Below are 23,868 nucleotides of genomic sequence, written 5' to 3' on the forward strand. Positions count from 1 at the left end.
GGGAGACGAACCATGAGAGACTATGGACTCTGAGAAACAAACTGAGGGTTCTAGAGGGGAGGGGGTGGGGCGATGGGTTAGCCTGGTGATGGGTATTAAAGACAGCATGTATTTTTTTTTTTTAAAAGATTTTATTTATTTATTTGAGAGAGAGAATGAGAGACAGAGAGCATGAGAGGGAGGAGGGTCAGAGGGAGAAGCAGACTCCCTGCTGAACAGAGAGCCTGATGCGGGACTCGATCCCAGGACTACAGGATCATGACCTGAGCCGAAGGCAGTCGCTTAACCAACTGAGCCACCCAGGCGCCCCAAAGACAGCATGTATTGAATGGAGCACTGGGTGTTATAAGCAAACAATGAATCATGGAACACTACATCAAAAACTAATGATGTAATGTATGGTGATTAACATAACATACTAAAATAAAATTGAAAAAAAAAAAGAAATTAGGGCTCTCAATCCTATAACTGCAAGCAACTGAATCCTATCAACAACCTGTGAACTAGAAAGAGGATGCGAGTCTCAGATGAGATCACAGACTTTTCAGACATCTTGACTTCAGCCTGGCGAAACCCTGAGCAGAGGACCCAACAAACCTGTGCCCAGACTGATCCATGGAAAGTGTCAGAAAATATTAAGTCACTATGTTTGTTACACATTTATAGAAAACCAATACACTCTCCTCTAATTGATTCTTGTACACTGTTGTGAGAGTGATCCTTTAAAAAAAAAAAATCTAAGACACCATTTTTGCTTAAAACATTTTAAGGCTCTTCCATTGCTCATCAGATAAAATATTAAAATCCCTAAGGGCTGCTCCTTATTTTACCCCAATGCCTAGTACATTTCTGGACACAAAAAAGGTTTTCAAATATTTACTACACAAATAAATAAATACACCAAACAGATATAAACAAAAATAAATCAGGATCTACAAAAATCATCTCAGAAAGTTGAATTTAAAGTTAAAAATATAAATAGGGCGCCTGGGTGGCTCAGTTGGTTAAGCGACTGCCTTCGGCTCAGGTCACGATCCCAGAGTCCCGGGATTGAGTCCCACACATCAGGCTCTCTGCTCAGCAGGGAGTCTGCTCCTCCTTCTGACCCTACCCCATCTTGCGCTCTCTCTCTCTCACTCTCTCTCTCTCAAATTAAATAAAATAAAATAATATAAATAAACATAAGGAAATTTTTTTTTAAGAGAGAGTGGGAGAGGGGAGGGACAAAGGGTGAGAATCTCAAGCAGGCTGCACGCTGCCCCGCGCAGAGTCTGACAAGGGCTTGATCTCACAACTCTGAGATCATGACCTGAGCCAAAACCAAAGAGTCGGACACTTAACCGACTGAGCCACCTAGCGCCCCGGGAAATATTTTATATTGAAAAAAGTTATAAAAGAAAATATAAAAGTACTGAAACTTTATGTATAAGAAGGGCAAAACTTTTAAAAATGTTTGGCTTTTTCTGTTTAGAAAGGAGTTCTCAAATTTGGAGATTATGACATAAGAAATGTAGACTTGATGGCAGTTAGGAAGAACCCCCAAAAATAGGAAAAATGCATCAGTGGTCAGCCTAAAAAGCATTCTCTACAGTTCTATCACTATTTCCCCACCTCTGTGTCTTCTAATCTCATATTCCTGTCCTATTTTTATAATAACTGTCATAGTTTGATTTATCATCACTGTCATTACACTACAGAACAGTAGGCTTTTCAATAATTTTCCCATTCATATACACCTGAGTGGCATATTATAATAATAATAATGGCAATGCCATCTCATCTGGAAGCCTCAGTATACAGATGATACTTAAAGCAATGAACTGTGTGAGATAATCTAGATAAGGAATATAGAGAAGAAAAGACAAAGACTATGTCCTGGAGAACTACATTTTTTAGAGGTCAGGTGGAAAAGAAAGAGCAAACAAAAAGAATTACAAATGAGTGGCCAACAATGAGAAAGTGAATCAGAAGAGTATGACATTCTGGAAGATAAGAAACTGCCTGAAGAAGAAATAATCAACTGGATCAAACACTGCTCATTTGTAAATCCATCTACTACCTCTTCACCCCATATTAATAATACAAAACTTAAGAATGGTGAACAGATTAAGATCTCAGAAGAAAAATGTATGCCTATTGCTTAAAATCACATTCGACTTTAAGTTTTCAGGTTGATGAAAAGTTCACAGCTGAATTTCAAGGGTCCAGAAAATATTTCAATCAACACTCTTTTTGATGTTATTTTCATTCTGTTAAAAGAAAGAACACAAATTCAAACTTCTAAAACTGTTCAGAGTACTTTGATCTCCAGAAAATCTATTCATACCTCTGCCAGCTTGTATGGCAAAATAAGCTTTTCTCCCACTGTCACAGTCTTCCTTGTAACTAACGCTTCAAATAGCATTTCTTCTTTAACCTATACAACAGAAAAGTAAATTTAATGTAAAAGATTTATGACAATGAGCTGAATTATTTATTGAAAATCCAAATAAAGAAAAAAATGTTTAATGAGATTAGCAAATATACAATAGAAAAAAGCAAAGACAGTACATTTAGCCATTTAAATATTGGCCAAGGTGAAAGTTAAATGTTCCACTCACCCTACTTCCCACCCCCCCCCAAAAAAAGAGAGGGTAAGTAAGACAGATGGGTCTTTTTAGTTAAAAGTTTTCTTTCTGATCATAATGGAGAAACATGTTTCTTTGTGCAAAATATGGAAAATATAGAATAGTGCAAAAAACATTTTAAGATCAACCATAATCCCACAACTAGCAGACAAGGACTAAAAAGTGACAATACTTCTTGAATTCCAGGAACATTACAATGAGTACTAATTTTTGTTTCAGATGGTTTATATTTATTTGCATATGTTAATTTTAAAATAAAGTTGATGTTTCCTTTGTTCTCATTCTCTCTAAAGGTAAATACTATCATGAATTTGACATGTTATCATCTCAGTTCGGGTTTTTCTACATATATAATATATATATTAGATGTATTTTTAAACACTACATTACACTTCCAAGTGTATTTAACTCTTATCTGTATGGAATCATATTGCCCATATGTTTTTGAGATTTAACTATGTTGATCATCAAGCTTATTCATTTTAACTACTATATAGCTTCCCAGTATATAAATTACTGCAGTGTGTAATCCATTCTCCTATGTGTTGGCATTTACACTATTAGGAAGTAAACTGAATATTCTTACATATGAGTTCAAGAATTTCTCTGAAGTACAAATCTAAAAGTGGAATTACTAGGTTATAGCATACACATTTTCATCTTTAAAGGATATTGCCAAACTACTGTACATAGTTCTCACCAATTTGCTCTCTCATCAGCCCTGAGCATTCCTATTTCTTCAAACCTTGACTACTTACTACTTACTTAAGTAGACTACTACTACTTATCAGACTACTGACTTCTGCCACACCGAGGGGCATGAAATGGTAAAACAAGGGCATTTTATAAAAGTATCCATACAAATAAAGATATAACACTCAAAATTTTAAGTACATAATATGATATGAAGTATAGCAAGCAAAAAAGATTCAATTATAAGGAGAAATTGAGTTACAAAACAACAGAGTGAAGCATTACCTTGCCACCAGCAATTCATGACAGATCAATCATTTTTTAAAATATGGTACCATAAAGGAAATATACCTTCTTTTGGAGCATTCACTGCTCAATCTTCAAATTCAAAACAAATTGGAAAAAATTTCAACTTCAGTAAAACTAAAAATAAATAGCCAAAGTTTAAATATAAGACCTCAGCTGTCACATATATTTAAAATATTTTGAAAAACAAAAATTAAATAATACCAGATTACAGAAATATGACAAAACTAATAAAACTAAGAAAAAACTTAAGTGATAAAAAACACTGTTATATTGTGAGATTAAGCAATTATTATTAAAAGTGAATATTTAAAAATAAATGATCTAGGGTGCCTGGGTGGCTCAGTTGGTTCAGCGACTATCTTCGGCTTGGGTCGTGATCCCAGGGTCCTAGGATCGGAGCCCTGCATCGGGCTCCTTGTTCAGTGGGAAGCCTGCTTCTCCCTCTTCCACTCCCCTGCTTGTGCGCTCCCTCTCTCTCTCTCTCTCCCCCTCTCTCTGTCAAATAAATGAAATCTTTAAAAAATAAAATATCTAGGGCGCCTGGGTGGCTCAGTTGGTTAAGCGACTGCCTTCGGCTCAGGTCATGATCCTGGAGTCCTGGGATCGAGTCCCGCATCGGGCTCCCAGCTCAGCGGCGAGCCTGCTTCTCCCTCTGACTTTCTCCCCTCTCATGCTGTTTCTCTCTCTCTCGCTCTCTAATACATAAATAAATAAAATCTTTAAAAAAATAAAAAAATAAAAAAATAAAAAATAAAAAATAAAATATCTAGGCAGTAGACTCAAGAAATTTTTTTTAAAGGAACAAATATAAGCTGGCAATAATGTGGAGAAAAAGTTACTTCCATACACTTGTATAAACTGGTACAACCACTATAGACAGTAATCTGTCAGTATCAGTAAACTATTTACACTCTAGAATAATTCTCACACATGTCAGCAAAGAGACATGTACAAAAAATGCCTATCCTAGTACTACCAATAAATGAGAAATTACAAATGACCTCAAATCCCCACTAAAAAAAATGTTTTATTCATATAATGAAATTTTATAAAGCAACTAAAAAGAATCATGTAAATGTTTAAATAAAAGTATTGAAAAATCTCAAAAACATAGTATGGAATGAAAAATTCAAGTTTTAGAATGATACAGTAAAACATTTACATAAAGTATGAAAATATATAGAAACCGATATATTCTTATGTAAACATCTACCTATTCTGAAAATAGAAAAACAAGAATGAGAATGATGAACACCAAACTCATAATAGTGTTTACTTCTGGTGTAGCAGAGTAAAAAGTGAGCTACAATTATATGCACTATTTTATTACATGAGTGGGGTTGTGAGTACACAGGTGTTTATTATACTGTTTTCTATAGATATTGTGTACTGAGAACAATTCATAATTTAACAAAGAGAAAAATGAAGAAAATATGTTAAAACAGAAATTAAAACATATTAAGTAAAATGGTAGAAATGATAAATCTAAAGGCCACTTACTTGAAAACAAGAAATGAAACACGACTCTCACCAAATCAAAAAAATTAAGAAATACAAACAGAAAACTAACACCATAAGAAAAAGGTTTTAAACATTAACAGAATATTTACAAAGAATGCCAAGTAATAAATTTTGAACATTTAATCAACACATGACTTCCTAGATAAACAAAAATCATCAAAATGTACTCAAGGGGCGCCTAGGTGGCTCAGTCCTTAAGCATCTGCCTTCGGCTCGGGTCATGATCCCAGGGTCCTGGGATCAAGCCCCACATCGGGCTCCCTGCTCAGTGGGAAGCCTGCTTCTCCCTCTCCCACTCCCCCTGTTTGCGTTCCCTCTCTTGCTGTTGTTCTCTCTGTGTCAAGTAAATAAACGAAATCTTTAAAAAAAAAGAAAAATGAACTCAAGCCAGACTTGAAAATCCTAAAAAATTAGTTAATACAAAACAAACTGGAAGGACATCAAATACGGTTGAACGTAAGGTTGATATCTCTCAAATCTTTAAGGAACATATTTTTCTTTGCTAATGATTCTTCTCTTAAATGCAGAAAAAATTTTGAAAAGATAAAAAACTACCCAACTCATTTTGAGTTGGCTTAATGCTGGCACTAAAACCTAATAATGATCATACAAAGATCTATATACAAAACAAACTAATCTTGCTTATCTTTGATAAACATCCTGAAGAAAATATTAGTAAATTCATATTTTAATCAACTACCTCTATAATTTCCCAAATGTCCTTAGTTGTACATATATGACTTCTAAAATTAAAAAAATAAATTTTATTAACACAAAATAATTAAGAATGATTCAATATCCAAGTCTACAATGTTTCTCATATTTACTTGAGAAACTGATATGTGTGTTAAAAACCCATTCTTTATATTGTTGCAACAGATGTTAAAATATATTCAAAATACATAAATCTGCTAAAAACTGAACAGTTTTTGATAATGATGATGGTTCTAATATGCTCCAAAATATGCAACAAAAATACGTTCCACAATTACCCACAATTAAGTCTACTGGAGCTTGTTCATCTTTCAATTATTTCACAAGTATATATTTCAAATGGAATTCAGTGAACAGAATACTCAAAATATTCACTAATGCCTGAGGTAACTACAAAATTATAAAAATAACTGAAAAAACAAAATAAAATTATTTAAGAAACATTTGTTCTTAAAAACTAAATCTATATTTATCATTGAACTGAATCACTTTAAGAAGGAGAGGAATTAAATTAAATCTTAAGTAAAGAGTTTACATTTTGGGGCGCCAGGGTGGCTCAGTCATTAAGCGTCTGCCTTTGGCTCAGGTCATGATCCCAGGGTCCTGGGATGGAGCCCCACATCGGGCTCCCTGCTTGGAGGGAAAGCCTGCTTCTCCCTCTCCCACTCCCCCTGCTTGTGTTCCTGCTCTCACTCTCTCTCTCTGTCAAATAAATAAAATCTTAAAAAAATAATAATAAAGAGTTTACATTTTAGTTAAACCAGTTATTGCTCCTATCTTTGAATTCTATCTCAACAAAAGCCTTAAGGTTGCAATTATTATTATTAATTTTAACCAATTACAGGAAATCATTTTATTTTTTAATTTTGTAATTTTATTTTTTATTTAAATTCAATTAATTAACATAAAATGTATTATTAGTTTCAGAGATAGAGGTCAGTGATTCATCAATCTTACATAACACCCAGTGCTCATTACATCACGTGCCCTCCTTAATGTCCACCACCCAGTTACCCCATCCCCCCCCCAACAACCCTGTTTGTTTAGGAATCATTTTTAAAAATAATTTCTAAGAACTAAATACAAGCAGGATACTATTCGATAGGTCCTGTCAGTACTTGTCTAGCTCCTCAACTTTGAAGATAACTTCTTCCTACTTATTACCAAACCTCCATTCCTAGAACCAGTCCAGACTAAACACAACAAGAAGGAAGTTAAGGGGTGCCTGGCTGGCTCAGTCAGTTAAGCATCCGACTCTTGATTTCAGCTCAGGTCATGATCTCAGGGTTGGTGGAATCAAGCCCCACAATGGGCTCCTTGCTCAGCAGGGAGTCTGCTTGGGATTCTCTCTCTCCCTCTGCCCCACCCCCCACTCACATGTTCTGTCTCTCTCTCTCTCTCTCAAATAAATAAAATGTTTAAAATAAAAAAGAAGGAAGTTAAGAAGCTTGGGTTCAAAAGTGAGATTTGGTAACCAATCATATTTGCAGTTAGTCTAACTATGACACTGGTAAGCCCAATTCTCAGAACAAGATTTCTCCTTTTTCACCAATACTTGGTTCCTTTTAGAATTACCTGAATTGCTCTTACCAGTCTCTAACCAAAGAAACAATACTGCACTAGGACCAGAATCCTTGGAATTTGCTGAATGCCTGAACTTATAAATAAAACCACTAGCTACAATGCACTATTATTACCACAATACCAAGTGTTTCTGTTGACTAAAATATCACCTAAAATGCCTGACTGAAATACCATCTGTTCCCTGATCCTCATGACCTTGAAAATTACCACCTTCAGATACCACATTCCATCCACCTCCTGGTAGAACTTCTTTCCAATGAGTGAGTCTAGTTTCAATTTAATGTATCCCCTTCTCCTGCCCCGTCTGCCAGACTAACTCATTTCATTAAAGTTAATAAGCAACACCCAGGCATGTGCAAAATAATAAGCACTGTAAGGTTAGATAAATAAGAAAGAGGCATCTATTGCTCTCAAAGAGCATTGCTGCCTTATAATGGACACAAACTAGTAAACAATTAACTTTCTGCTACAAAATCAAAATTAAATTACGCTAAGTAGACGCAAATGTTCTACCTAATGGAGTCAGTTTAGAACCTTTAATAAGGTTAAACCCTATTAAAGTGGCAAATGAACCAAGATTTGAAAGATGAGTAATATTTTAACAGAAAAAAGGTAGGCTACTCCTAACTGCAAAAAAAAATGGAAACAACCAAGATGTCTGTCAATAGGTGAATGAATAAACAATGGTACATCCATACAATGGCATATTACCCAGCAATAAAGAGAAATGAGCTATCAAGCCACAAAAAGACATGAATGAATCTCAAACGCATGTCGCTAAACGAAACAAGTCAGTCTGAAAAAAGGCTGTATACTATATAATTTCAATTATGCTACATTCTGAAAAAGGCAAATCTACAGAGGTAGTAAAAGATCAGTGGTTGCCAAGGGTATGAGGATAGGGATTGAAGAGGTGAAGCACAGGGGATTTTTAGGACTGAAACTATTCTATATGAATCTGTAATGGAGGAACATGACATTATTCATTTGTCATAAACCATACAGCACAAAGAACGGATCTTTTAGAAAATTATTTCAGACATTGGGGGATTCTAGGAAAGAATGCAGACCATAACAAGAGAATCTAACTGTATGACAAATATATGAAACAACCTCAGTGAAGGGAGTGGAAGGAAAAGGTGCTAACCTAAGTAATTCTGAAAATTAATGGAGTCTGAAAAACTAAAGACAAAAGGAACATTATACTCTATACCCTAGTTGATAAATCCACTTACCTGTGGGTTTTTTTTTGATAAATACAGTTCTGTAAATGTATTTTCTCCTTATGATTTTCTTTTTTTTTTTTTAAGATTTTATTTATTTATTTGACAGAGAGACAGTGAGAGAGGGAACACAAGCAGGGGGAGTGGGAGAGGGAGAAGCAGGCTTCCTGCTGAGCAGGGAGCCCGATGTGGGGCTCAATCCCAGGACTCTGAGATCATGACCTGAGCCGAAGGCAGACGCTTAACAACTGAGCCACCAAGGCGCCCCTCTTCCTTATGATTTTCTTAACATTTTCTTTTCCTAGCTTACTTTATTGTAAGAACACAGTATATAATGCATCTAACATAAAAATATGTTTCCATCAACTCTTTATGTTATCAGTAAGGCTGCTGGTCAACATTAGGCTATTAAGTTTCAGGGGAGTCAAAAGTTATACACAGATTTTTGACGGCCAGAGGGGTTAGTACCCCAGCCCCTGCATTGTTCAAGGGTCAACTGAACACTAAAATTGAATAATTAAGTAAATGAATGGCAGAAGGTAGGAGATACTTTCCTCACTGTTAAAATGGGAGTTTACAGATAAGGAGAGAAGCCTAGAATGATACATGTGATAATGCATTAGTTAGGAACATCATTAGTACCTCAAGTTTATTTTTATATAGCTATAGATGGATATATAAAAACATCTGTAGTATGTGAAAACACACATGTTAGTAAACACACATATATTTCCTTGCTCTGTGAGAGGAGAAGGCCTATAAAAAATGATGCCCCTTTCGAGATGAATTTATCAAGATGAGAAGTGAGCTGGGAAAACATGAGAAATCATCACTCCAGGAAGAAAGAATGAGGTAATAAAGACCTTGATAGGAAGAAGCATGGTAGATGAAGACCTCTGGCTCTTATTTAGACATGAAGATAAAAAGGTAGTACCTTTTTCTCTCCACGCATCCAGATACCCCATCTTCAGATAAATAATCTAATCAAAATCTTAGTATGAGAAGAAATCTCAAATACAGAAGGAGAAAAACTATTAACGGCTTAGAATATGGTACAGTCTAGAATGAAATACTGCTCCTATCTAGCAAATTGAGAGATTATGGATATCCAGGCCAAAGGGAGGCAGACAAGAAAACCCAAGCCTTCCAAAGATTCAGGTACGATCAACAGCAAAAATTCCATCTTTTGGAGAAACACTATTAATAAAAAACATTAACCCATTTACACCTAACCAAATAATTACACAAAATTAAAAGTGAGAAGTTACCCAGTATTTGAGAAATGATAACTGAAAATATAATCACTCACTTCTAATAATTCTGAGACAATAGGCAGAACTTCAGGATTACAGATATCTATGGAGTCATCCCGATATGTCTTCTTTTTATAACAGATATTACCCAAATGTAGTATCGCTGAGAGAAGAGAGAAAATCCTGTGAAAATAAAACCATAAATTATAGCTTGCTTATGGGCAGTCTCCAAACTTATTTCACTGCAAAATTCTAACCAAGCAAATAAACCAGTACAAATGATGTATTCAGTCTTCATAAAATAAAAAATATGGGAATAATAACTATAATAACTAAAATTTATGTGTACTATGTCAGACACTATGCAAAGTGCTTTACATAACCTTACTTTCAGTACTGTACCACTGGACATAGTTGTTTGAAGAGGATTTGCTATTGCCTGAATCTGTACAGTGTTTCAAAGTCTTTCCAAATGCTTTTCATCCTGCCTGGAATGCCTTTTCCCTACATTGTCTATTTCAGATCTACTTAATCAGAATCTTTAAAGGCAAGGCCTTGGTATCTGTATTTTCTTAACCAAATAGCCTAGGTGATTTTTTATGATTAGTTATATTAAAAAATGGTTTCCTACAAAAGCCCTGATAAATGCTTTTAAAATAAACAGTATGAGGCCATTGGGTGTATTACCTAATATCAGGCCCCACCTATAAAACATCTACAACTGGACCCTCCCTTCCATTCTTCCCTTCTGTCTTAGAGGAAAACATGACCTTCCTCCAGTCAAACTAGACCCCTACTTGTGCTCTCCAACATCCCATGAACTCCAGTTTACTCAGGAACTTTATTATACATATTTCCTATCTCTTACCTGAATCTACAAGAACTTTCTATCAAAATAATATTATCTTCACTTTTCTCTTAAACAACCCATCCTAGATCCCACATCTTCTCCTTACCTTCACAAACAAGCTTATTAAACTGTTAATTTATAATCCTTTTCTTTAATTTGTCATTCCTTATTTACTATCATATCCTGACATCTGACCCCATTAAAATATCTCAGAGAAGTTACCAAGGACCACCACATAACTAAGAAAATTATGTTACACCCTAGCTTATCTGACTTCTCAAAGGCATTTAACACAGCATCTAAAAGCCCTTCCTGGAAACCCATATATATATATATATACACACACACACACACACACATCTTTGTGTCTTTTCCGATTATTTCCTTATGATAAACCTGTTCTATAAACTTTTAAAATTTTATATAAAATTTTAACTATGTGTTTTCTGACAATTAGAAAGTATTCTAAATAAAATAAAGACACTGCTTTAGGAACCAAACAGCCACACTTTCAAAGGTCTTGAATCAACATCTAATTGATAGATATAATTTTTCAAATAATTTAAAATTGTAAATGTTTGAATCATTAACATGACTCAAACAAAATACAAGTCAATCATAAAGGAATAATTCATAAAAGTACTCTGGGTAAATTAGAGAGGAAATGCAGTATCAACTGAATCATTATAAAGACTAACGGAAGCCAAAAGATATAAAAATGCAAATTCATGGGCCACTTATTAAAAACTATTTTTAGTAGTAGTTTATACGGTTGTTAATTATATCATTTCAGAATCTGGGGTTCAACAATCAGTACGTTAATGTTTTCTCACACACAAATATGTGATACATATTCTCCAACAATAAATGTTATATAAACAATCTAATATACTATAATAACTCAATATAAAAAAGATTTACAAATATGAATAAAAAATCCCTATTCTCAAAAAGCTTAAAATCTTGCATTAGGAGATAAAAACAACAACAAAAACTATACTATACTATAAGGCAGGGTATCTTAAAATACTAAAGATAGAAACAATGCACAGTTAAGAAAAATTTCATTAAAAAGATAGGACATGGGGCGCATGGTTGGCTCAGTAGGAAGAGTGAAACTCTTGAGTTCGGAGTCATGAGTTCAAGCCCCACATTAGGTGTAGAAATTACTTAAGTAAATAAAGAGCTTAAAAAATAAAAAGGGAGGACATGAACAGTACTCTAAAGCAAACATGTTTCCATTGACATACCAAATTTTGCGATGCCTGCAAGGTTGTGTTAGGAGGAATTCTGGGTTAGATCTGAGTGCAGTTGAAAAGAATGCTATGATTTATTAGCATAGTCAATCATGGTCAAAGAAGAGGGGAAGAGCAGTATATATGATATGTTATTAAAAAAAACAAACCTGGAAGTATTTCAATGAGTAAAAAAGAGAGAAAGATGGGTCCTTCAAGAAATAGGGAAAATACTGGACATTCAGAATACAACATGTTTTAGAGGATACTATCAGTCTAGTTAAAATGCAAAACTTGTGTTAGGGAATATCTGATGATAATATCTAAAATAGAGAAAGGTCAAATTACAGGCCAAGCTATTAAATATATTACATATATTTTCCAGTGGCTTCCAATATGGGATACAGTGATATCAGAAAGTATGAAAGACACATAACCCCTTGGTGTATGAGAAGTACATATTTTATTTCCAACTTATGTTATCTAAAAAAAGGAAATTGTTTCACTATCATTTAATATATAGATTGACACTTTGATCCACGTATGTCAATTAGTCAGGTGTGTCACATGGGGTAAAGGAGGTATGTTGAAGAAAGAATATAAATAAAATAGCATGGAAGAACTATAGGGTTACTCTAATTTACTCAGTAACTTTCAGAGAATTGCAGTTTATGTGACCAATTAAATGGACTTGCATATTTACATTTGGTTTTATCTTTCTTTTTTTTTTTAAGATTTTATTTGTCAGAGAGAGAGAGAGAGCACACGCAGGGGAAGCTGCAGGCAGAGGGAGAAGTAGGCTCCCCACTGAGCAAGGAGCCCGATGTGGAACTCATTCCCAGGACCATGGGATCATGACCTGAGCGGAAAGCAGCCGCTTAACCAACTGAGCCACCCAGGCGTCCCTTAATTTATCTTCCAAAAAAAAGAGTTTGGCAAATAATCTGCTAACTCAAGATTCATAGTAATCACAAGCAAACAAGAAAAGAGCAGAGCTGTTATTCTTCTACTTTTAGTATGACATTAAAAGTTGACAATATAATCAGATCTGACATAACTAATTCCCTTCCCAAAAAAATAGTTCTGTTACTATTTTTTTCTGGTGAGAGTCAAGGTTATTTGTGTTATTATTTTTTTTTATTATGTATGTTAGTCACCACACAGTACTTCATTAGTTTTTGATGTAGTGTTCCATGATTCATTGTTTGCGCGTTAACACCCAGTGCTCATTGCAATACCTGCCCTCCTTAATACCCATCACTGGGCTTTAATTTTAAATAGTTTTATTTTAAATATAAGTTGCTTCATCTTCATCCCTCAACCTTCTTCCATTTCTATTTTGTTTATAATAAACAAAATATGTTTAGTACAATAGTACAGACATAAATTTACACAGGAAATACAGGGAAAATTATGTTTTACTGATAGGTATGCATGCCTTAATAAGATTAGAGATCAATGATACAGAAAATAAAGCTATAAAAATAGTGTTATAAAGCAAGTTTCTAAGAAAGGTCTATGGACAGGCTTCAGGAGCAAAATGAACTCCTGCAACTATATGCAAATATTTATGCATGCACAGTTTACAGGAAGAAGAGTTCCAACTTTCAAGAGATTCTCAAAGAATTAATAATAAAAAAAGCAATTCAAAGCAAGTCTTCTAGAAAAATAAATTTTCAAAGCAATGCTTAACAAGGAAGGAGGAGGCACTAGATCGGAATATGTTAGAAAATTCTTTCAAAGGACCAAGGAAGAGGAACTTGTGAAACACACATTGTGATTTGTTCTCTACCAAAGGTGTAAGAATACAATAAACAAACTCACTGTCTTCGTGTCTTGGGAAGAAATCCTACCATTTCCATGGCCAGTTGTAAGCGTTCAAAGTCATGCCTCAAATCTTCCCCCTCCACCGAGAAGCAATCCTGCTTATTTAAGAAAAAGGGGGAAGAAATCAAGATTATCTACTGAAAAGTAAGGTAAGCCACTCAGAAATAGAGTAATTCTACATAAGTATACCTGTGTATAAAAATTAGAGCTGGTGAAATATTTAGAGAATTCTTATTACAGGTATGCATACTAAACACACACCTACCAAAATACCAGTAAGTTACCTTTTTATTCTCCCTTTCACAATCACCAAGGCAAGGATCTCAAAGTAACTTAAGATAAAGAGCTAACAATATTATAAAATGTTCTGATACAAAGTTTGATTCTGAGTGGTGCTGAAGAGTTCTGAAGATCCAAAGCATTAAAGAGAGCTCAATTCCACAAACAAATGTTATTTATTCAACAAATATTTAATAAATGCCTACGCTTATGCAAGGCGCTGAACTAGATCCTGAGACACAAAAATAAATTTTAGAAGAGGCAGTAATTTAGTTGAGAAATGGAGCCTAGATTTATATAATATAAAGATGTTTATATCAATATTAGATATAATATAGTTCCTAATGAAATTATATAAACAACATGATTATCAATCAGCAAAAGAAAGTATACGTGAAAATTAAAAATTTGCAAAATACACACATTAGTTAGTAAAGATAGCTGTGAACTACCAAATAAAAAAAATATTTTTAGAGTAACGCTTGTATTGGGGCGCCTGGGTGGCTCAGATGGTTAAGCATCTGCCTTCAGCTCAGGTCATGATCCCAGGGTCCTGGGATCGAGTACCGCATTGGACTCCCTGCTCCTTGGGAGCCTGCTTCTCCCTCTGCCCCTCTCTCTCTCTCTCTCATGAATAAATAAATAAAATCTTTAAAAAATTAAAAAAATAAAAAAAAATAAAAAATAGAGTAACCCTTGTATTTCAGCTCCCAAAAAAGTCAAACATATATATAATCTTTATCTTTAAAATAACAAGGAAGTTTTTGTTTGTTTGTTTTTTAAAGATTTTATTTATTTTTTTAGAGAGTGAGCGAGAGAGAAACAGCATGAGAGGGGAGAGGGTCAGAGGGAGAAGCAGGCTCTCCGCCGAGCCAGGAGCCCGATGTGGGACTCGATCCCAGGACCCTGGGATCATGACCTGAGCCAAAGGCAGACACTTAACCATCTGAGCCACCCAGGCGCCCTAACAAGGAAGTTTTTAAAGCCCTTTACTATTTGTTCTCACAGTCCCTTACACCTACATTTTCAAAAACCTCCTCACATGTTTATACTTTTTTAATGTCTATCTCTTACTGTGGAATGTTGCATCAAGTACTCAATAAATGCCTTAACTGTTACCTGTTTTATTCACTGCTGATCTCCAGCATCAAATCAGTGCCAAGAAGAGAGTAATTACTAAAGTAAATATGTAATAAATGAATTACTGAATAAGTACTGAATTAAATGAAACATTCCTTTTTGAGAAAGTACTCATTTATCTTTTTTAAACTACTAATGTAGATATAAAGTTTAAAATTCTATATAAACACAAGGGGATAATTATGTGTACATATATATAATTATATATACATTCAATAGGAAAGAAAACAGGCTCAGAGGTTAAATAATTCACCTAAATGGCAGGGGTGGCAGAACGAAAATCTACCCAGTTCTGAATCCTCTGCACTCTCCCAGGCAACACCAGTTGCTTAAGCTTATTTATTTAATAGGATAACCCTTAATAGGAATTAAATCAACATACAATGGGCAACAAGAGGTCCCTTGTTAAAAGCAATTTTCTCACCACAGTTCCCCTTGGGATCATCTATACAATTCCATTATATGTATGATAATATAGGTCAAATTACAAAACAGTACCTAACAATCCTCTCTTCTTATAATGCTAAGTCACATGAGTTCTCATAACTCAGAGGGAAACAAAGTTTAGTTTGCCCCCAAATATACTCTGAGGACCTAAGAGGAAAAAACAAACGAAAAGATCCTCAGATTAACTGCTTGCTTTCATTAATTAACTTGTGAGAAAAAGCAACAGAAATTATTCAAAGTTCAAACAATAATAGATTGAAAACACAGTAAGTGAGAGGCTAGTGATGAAAGACATAAAAGGAGGAGAGGAGTATGGGTACAAAATTCTATAAGGAAAAGATGGATAATGATGATTTTGATGGTGGCAGCAGATCTGGGAACATGTACTGAATACTTACATGTACTGAATATTAAACACTCTATCAAGCTATTTAGATGCATTGTCTAATTTAATTCTCACAAAAGTTAAAGACCATTTTATCCCATTAAATATAAGATGGTGGAAACAAAAGAATTACGTGACCTGCTCAGGTTCTCAAAAACTAGTAAGTGGATAAGCCAGTATTCAAGTCAGGTCTGTCTGCTTCAGAGCCCAAATTCTGAAGCATAACTTAGACTGTCTAAATAACAGCAGATCAGTACATAAAGTCATGATAAGCTCTGTACAGGCAATCAATTCTTACACTTGCCATGTGAGTTTTACCAGTCTCCTACCTACTTCCCAATGAGACTCAGTCACTTGATGTTAATAGGTGAAAGATGGAAGCTTCTCAAGAGTGGCAAAACTGTAAATTTTTTCTACTAAAATGTATCAGAATCTATAAACTTAAATGTCTAAAATTTTCCAAAATGTTAAATCTGAAACCATAAATTACTTGATATATTATAAAAAGGTAATGCAATTAACTTTTATATGAAGGAAAAAATTAATGACCATAATCCCTGATCCTTCTCAACTCTGAAACGGTCTAGCTTTGTAATTAGTGGAGTATGTAATCACACACAGTGAAAATTAAAGTCATAGTTATTTAAAGCTAGAACTAAGACATGTTATGTTTCCAGAAGGAATAATTAATAAATTAGTTCATTAGTTAATTAATAGATATAGATGAGTGCATGTTTTCAGCCTTTACATATGACCTCATTACAAAGGAAAGGAAAAAGATTTTTTGTGTTCTTTTTTGATCACAAACTTGTCCTTATAAAATATAAAAATAAAGTTAAATTTACCTACTCATTTTATATTACATCATATATGCCCTTAAACCATTCAATTAAAAACAAAATAATCTTATTTATACGAATTTCAATTCTTTTTAGAAAATTATATAAAGACTATAGCCTCTCTTGCCACTAAAAAACTTTCAAAGAAAAAATGTACATGCATTCATCATGTGAAAAGACTGTTAAATGACATAAAACAGTAAGGCTATACCTTTTTAAGATAAACATTACAAAAAAAAAAAAGATAAACATTACATACTACTCATAGCATGTGAGTAATGAAACCACCAAAAAAATAATTGAAAAAAAAATACACCTCAAGAAAAAAACCTGTAGTTCATAAAAATCCATATCAATGCTGAAGACAGGAATACAATCAATTTATTGTCAAAATAAATATAGACTAAACATGAGCAACAAAAAAATAAATTTTTTTAAAAGTAAATTGACTGGTTTTTGATCCACAGACCATACACATACAAAATCAATTCAAAGAAATTAAACATTAATTTATCTTCTTTCTTAGGTTCTTTGTATTTCAGCTGATTTTCTTTCTAAGTCATGAGATAGGTACAAATGAGCAAGGTGAGTGAGGGTCCTTTAACAGGAACACAGAGTATTTAGGTACTTGTACTGACCGGCTCAGAGTCATAGCAATAATCATCCCAGCTCTGTCTGAGAGGTTTCTTTGTTATCTGAAAGTAAGGCAGATTAGTTAGGTAGAAGTAATGGTTATTACTCTTCTCTAATCATTTCTTAGATGTAGTATTCAGTTAGCACTGCTGCTACGCAAAGAAAGTTATTTTATGTAGCAGCATAAAACAAGAAACAACTAGGTAAACATTCAGATTCTGGGAGATCATATATTATTACAACCAATCCATACCTGCTGTTTTCCAGTGACTCTGAGATTTGTATTAACTGCTCAGTCTCATATTCTACGAATAATGACCACTTTATAACAAGAATATGTACGGTATGGCCACTGATAACAAAAAAGTATCTGGAAGAAGAGTAAAAAGCTTGGGACTATCAGCTCATTTATGAGCAATTATTAGTTTTTAAAAAGGATATATTTAATCACCCAAATATCTGCAAAGAGTTTAATAGGGAAAAGAAAAAGCTCAGAAGCTAAATCAATGATTTTTTTTAAATCTACTTAATTTTATACAGTACAAATGCCTAGTATTATATCAAGAAGTGATATTTTAAATAATTTTGAAATCAATATATTAACACAAAGTTTTATTAGTTTATATAAATATGTAGTTTCAAAATTAAGAAATATCAGTTACATAGCATCATGTGTATCTTGGGAAAAGTCTAAGATCTTACTTTCATAACCTTAAATACATACTACAACCTTTGAACCATCATCAAAATGTCAATTTCCTTACAAAACCCTCACAAGGATTTTTTAAATTACCATAAAGGCATTTATTTCCATGTATATTACATCTCGCCTCAATCAAAAAAAAAACAAGAAAAGACAATCTGTTATTTAAGTGATCTACTGTCATACCAATTCCATTAATATTGATTCTAGAATTTTTATTAATATGAGAAATAGTAAAATTGGAGAAACCATTGTAATGAAAAACTACAAGAAATTATCCCTTAATTATGGAAATTTAGGAGTGAATTTTTAGTTTCACGAAAGATACGATGAATTTCATACTGAATAGGATCATTTGCTAATTTATAAAAATAATCATACTCTGTTAGTATCATAATATCATGCAAAGAGGTATAAGTATTAGACTTCAAAACATACAAAAAAGGCTTCAAGTAATCCCATGCAAAGGGTAAACATTATTAGTAACACTGAACATGCTCTTGTCTTTAAAAGGTAAATCACTTTGAAAAGACCAATCCATTTTTCTAACATGTAGGTACATATATAAATTATTGTTCTCTGAAAGAGTTTCACAAAAAGCAAAGGGCACACATATAACTAAACTCTCCCAACTCATATGAGTAATAATAATTCTCAAATTTGAGAAGCACATCACATAAATTTTTAGACTGCATGTATGAAAAGTCTAGTTAATATCCATTACTAGGTTTGGGGAAAAAATTTTTCTCAAGAAGTAAAATTTAATAATGCCCTACATTTCAAAATACATTTCATGAACTCTCACCTGATTGAGATAATGATATTCTTCTGGTTGTTTAAGATGGAATGCTAATCTTTCTTCTTCACTTGCTCCTGCCAGGAGGTAATAAAATACATGATAGTTCCTGTTGAAAACAAAGAGTATGGCTTTATAATGAACATGATCTATGGTTATCATTTAACAGAAAAATGAGCAAACATTAATTAGTAAAATGTTTCAACTTTGTTTCATTTTTTAATACAAAAGTGGTAAGTTCAATATTTTAGGTACTATAAAATAAAATGATGTTTTGGATGCTAAATTCAAAAGAGAGGCATGAAGGCAGCTATGGCAAAGGTTAAGACCTCTGAAAATTCTCTTCTCCATAAAAACAATTAGAAAACTGGCAAATTTGTCAGAATCAACCTTTTCAGATCTCTGAAAATTAACCAAAAGCTTATAGCAATCCAAGGAGTGTTTACATAAGAAAAACAGCTCAATCTCAGTAAAAAATGCAACCTTTGTAGCCTTTTAACTTGCCCTATTCCATCTCCTGTTCACCAAATCCAGGGTATCCATCAAAACCAATAGGTTACAATCATGATGGACACCAGAAGCGTGGCAGTCATCACAAGAGGGCAGAAGAGGGTTGGAGCTTGTTCAGAACCTCATTCCCTGAGAAATATCATTACCTGAACTATCTGGTGGGTCCCTGGAAGACGCCATGTTCAAAACTGTCTTTATTGACCTGACTCAAAGTTAGCCCAGTGTGAAAACCTTTTCCCCAGGTGCAGGTATGAAAAATTGCAGGCAATTTTTTAACATGTCAGCTACGTGAAGCAATGGATAAATGTTAGGGCAAACAATAGGCTAACCAAAAAATTTAAAGGGAAATGTGATCGCCACACAGTTTTAAAAGCTCCAATATATTCCTGGGAATCTAGAAGGCCATGCGCATGCATAAGATTGTGCAGGAGCCCAGGGCTTCACACCTTCTCAGCAGAGACCAGAGAAGGTACTAAACTCTCACCCCTGGCTGACCTTGAAGGGATGCAGGAGCAGGAAGTTAAGGTGAAGGCAGAATTATAAAATGCCTACCTGAGTGTTAAAGGCATGGCCCAATACACACAGAAAGCCCTGAGGCAAAGACTAGGAGATTTACTGTTTCCAAGCATTTAAGCAAATCCCTGTTCAATCATTAGCTGACAACTAAGCTAACCAAGCAGATACGAGAATGGCCACACTTGAAACAGAACACAGATCTAACAAAATTAGTTCCAAAAAGTCATAATATAACAGAAACACAAACAACCACAAACCCTGGGAAAGGGAGAATCTCATCTCCAGAGCAGCCACATGATTATTTTAAATGTCCAATTATTATTTAAAATGTCCAATTTTCAACAAAAATTTATGAGGCATTAAAGAAACAAAGTATAGGGGACGCCTGGGTGGCTCAGTCGGTTAAGCGTCTGCCTTCAGCTCAGGTCATGATCCCAGGGCCCTGGGATCGAGTCCCGCATTGGGCTCCCTGCTCCGCGGGGAGCCTGCTTCTCCCTCTGCCTCTGCCTCTCTCTCTCTCTCTATCTCTCATGAATAAATAAAATCTTAAAAAAAAAAAAAAAGAAAAGAAACAAAGTATAGTACATACAAAGGAAAAGGCACAATCAGTAGTAACCATCCTTGAGGAAGCCCAGGCATTACTTAGTACACAAGATTTTTAAATATGTTCAAAGAACTAAATGAAACCATGTTTAAACAACTAAAGTATGAGAATGATGTCTTATCAAATAGAGACTATCAATAAACATATAGAACTTATTAAAAATAATCAAAAAGGAATTCTGGAGTAGAAAAATATAATAAGTAAAATGAAAAACTATCTAGAGGCACTCAACAACAGATCCAAGTGGGTAGAAGAAGGCATCAGTGAACCTGAAGACAGGTCTTGAAACTAGTCTGAAGACAAAGAAAAATGAATGAAGACAATTGAACAGATCTGATATCTGTGGCACAATAGGAGTCCCAAAAGGAGAGGAAAGGAGCAAAAATAATATTTGAAAAAAATAATGACCAAAAACTCCTTAAATTTGATGAAAAATCTGCACATTCAAGAAACTCAACAAACTCTAAGGGAGAAAAACTTAAAGAGATCCACACTTAGATAAATCAAAACTATTGAAAAACAAAGACAAATTTTCAAAGCACCATGAGAAGATATGCCTTATCGAGGATTCCTAATAAAAGATTACCAGCTGACCCTATGACCCAGCAATTGCACTACTGGGTAGTGAAAAGAAGGGCCATATGCACCCCAATGTTCACAGCAGCAATGTCTGCAATAGCCAAACTGTGGAAAGAGCCGAGATACTCTTCAACAGATGAATGGATAAAGAAGATGTGGTCCATATATACATCAGAAAGGATGAATACCCAACTTTTACATCAACATGGATGGGATTGGAGGAGATTATGCTAAGTGCAAGTCAAGCAGAGTCAATTACCATATGGTTTCACTTATTTGCGGAACATAAGGAATAGCATGGAGGACATTAGGAGAAGGAAGGGAAAAATGAAGGGGGGGAATCGGAGGGAGAGATGAACCATTAGAGACTATGGACTCTGAGAAACAAAGAGGGTTTGGGGAGCGGGGTTAGCCAGGTGATGGGTATTAAGGAGGGCACGTACTGCATGGAGCACTGGGCGTTATAAGAAAACAATTAATCATGGATCACTACATCAAAAACTAATGATGTATTGTATGATGACATAATAAAATGAAATTTAAAGAAAACACAAAAACAAACAAAATAAAAGATTACCAGCTGATTTCTCATTAGGAGCCATGGCAGAAGGATAACATACTCAAAGTACCGAGAGGAAAAAAAACTATCAATCAAAAATTATACACCCAGCAAAGCTACCCTTCAAAAATAACGGAGAAATTAGGATAGTCCCAGATAAACAAAAATTATGAGACTTCATAGCTAGCAGATGGGCCCTACAAGGAAAGATAAAGGGACTTTTTCTAGCTGAAAAGAAAGGAAACTAGACAAGTTTCAATAAAACATATAATAAACAGCACTAGTAAAAATATGTAGCTATAAAACATAGTATAAACTCATTTTTTTTAAGATTTTATTTATTTATTTGACAGAGAGAGACAGTCAGAGAGGGAACACAAGCAGGGGGATGGGAGAGGGAGAAGCAGGCTTCCCCCCGAGCTGGGAGACCGATGCAGGGCTCGATCCCAGGACCCGGGATCATGACCTGAGCTGAAGGCCAGCCGCTTAACCGACTGAGCCACTCAGGTGCCCCTAAAGTCACTTTTTTATCTGTAACTTTTTTCCCTCCTATTGTATTTCAAAGACACCAGCAAAAAACAATAATGACTAATCTGTATTGATGGGTCTACTATTATAAAGATGTGATTTATATGATTTTAATAGTACAAAAGAAGGGGAAAGGAACAGAGCTACATAGGAGCAAAGTTATTTGTACGTTATCAAAATTAAGTTGTTATTAATCCAAATAAGATTGCTAAAATGTTAACTGTAATTGCCAGGGCAACAATTAAGGAAATAACTCAAGAAATATGTAATAAAAGAATTGCAAGTGGTACACCAGAAAACATCTACTTACACAAAACAAGGCAGTAATAGAATAGAGGGACTAAACCATCATAAAAAAATACATAAAACAAAGAGCAAAATAACATTCATAAATCCTATCTTAGCAATTATATTAAGTATAAATGAGTCCGAAGGTGAGTAACTGGCAGAATGAATTAAAAAAAAATCCAACTACATGCTATTTACAATAGACACACTATAGACTCAAAGATACAAATAGGTCAAAAGTAAAAGGACAGAAAAAATATCATGCAAACAATAACCAAAAGAAAGCTGAAAAGTGTACTAACATCAAATAAAATAGACTTTAAGACAAAAATTATTGCTAGATGCAAAGGACATTTTATAATGACAAAAGGGCCAATTCATCAGAAAGATGTAACAATTTTAAATGTAAATGCATATAAAAACAGAGTCCCAAAATACATAAACCAAAAACTGAAAGAACTGAAGAAAGAAAAAAAACAATTCAACAATAGTACTGAGATATTTCAACACCCTACTTTCAATAATGAACAGAACATGAAAAAAGATCAACAAGGAAAAAGAGGACTTGAAAACTATTAAAAACCAACTACACCTAAGAGACATCTATAGAATACTCCATCCAACAACAGTAGGATACACATTTTCTTAAATACCCATGGAACATTCTCCAGATGAAAAAATGTTAAACTCTAAGACAAGTCTCAATGTAAGGGGACTGAAATCATACAAACTATATTCTCTGATGATCTTACAATGAAATCAGAAATCAGTAACAGAATTTTATATATTATAACAGAATTATTTCCAATAACAGAAATTTCCAAAATGCATAAATACATGGAAATTCAAAAACACACTCCTAAATAAAAATGGGTTCTAAGAAGAAATCACATAGGAAATTAGAAAATACACTGAGGTATATAAAAACCAAAACACAACATGCCAAAATATGGGAACTATTGAAACAGTGTTCAACGGGTCTTTATAGCTGTAAACCCATGGTAAAACAGAAGAAAGATCTCAAATCTAACCATTCACCTTAAGAAACTAAAAAAATTTTAAAAATTTAAAAGAAGAGCAAACTACTACTGGGTATTTACCCCAAAGATACAAATGTAGGGATCCGAAGGGGTACATGCACCCCGATGTTTATAGCAGCAATGTCCACAATAGCCAAACTGTGGAAAGAGCCAAGATGTCCATCGACAGATGAATGGATAAAGAAG

The 23,868-nt window shown here is 34.1% G+C and overlaps 1 protein-coding gene across 11 annotated transcripts in view; it reads right to left on the reverse strand.

Moving 5' to 3' along the window:
- Nucleotides 1-23,868, reverse strand: part of MYO9A (myosin IXA) — a 271,185-nt gene that overhangs the window by 178,705 nt on the left and 68,612 nt on the right. For 7 of the 11 annotated variants that reach the window (XM_081831336.1, XM_081831343.1, XM_081831344.1 and 4 more), the window contains exons 5-9: nt 19,068-19,167; nt 17,565-17,621; nt 13,834-13,934; nt 9,981-10,107; nt 2,327-2,416 (exon numbers count right to left, since the gene is read on the reverse strand). In XM_081831336.1, the coding sequence (XP_081687462.1) occupies nt 2,327-2,416; nt 9,981-10,107; nt 13,834-13,934; nt 17,565-17,621; nt 19,068-19,167 (475 nt within the window). The remainder of the gene's footprint in view (nt 1-2,326; nt 2,417-9,980; nt 10,108-13,833; nt 13,935-17,564; nt 17,622-19,067; nt 19,168-23,868) is intronic. The other 4 variants (XM_081831337.1, XM_081831346.1, XM_081831339.1 and 1 more) reach the window with 2 other exon arrangements.

The sequence above is a fragment of the Leptonychotes weddellii genome, chromosome 9 (genome assembly GCF_054177405.1).
Source record: "Leptonychotes weddellii isolate Sample4059 chromosome 9, ASM5417740v2, whole genome shotgun sequence".
Lineage (NCBI taxonomy): Eukaryota > Metazoa > Chordata > Mammalia > Carnivora > Phocidae > Leptonychotes > Leptonychotes weddellii.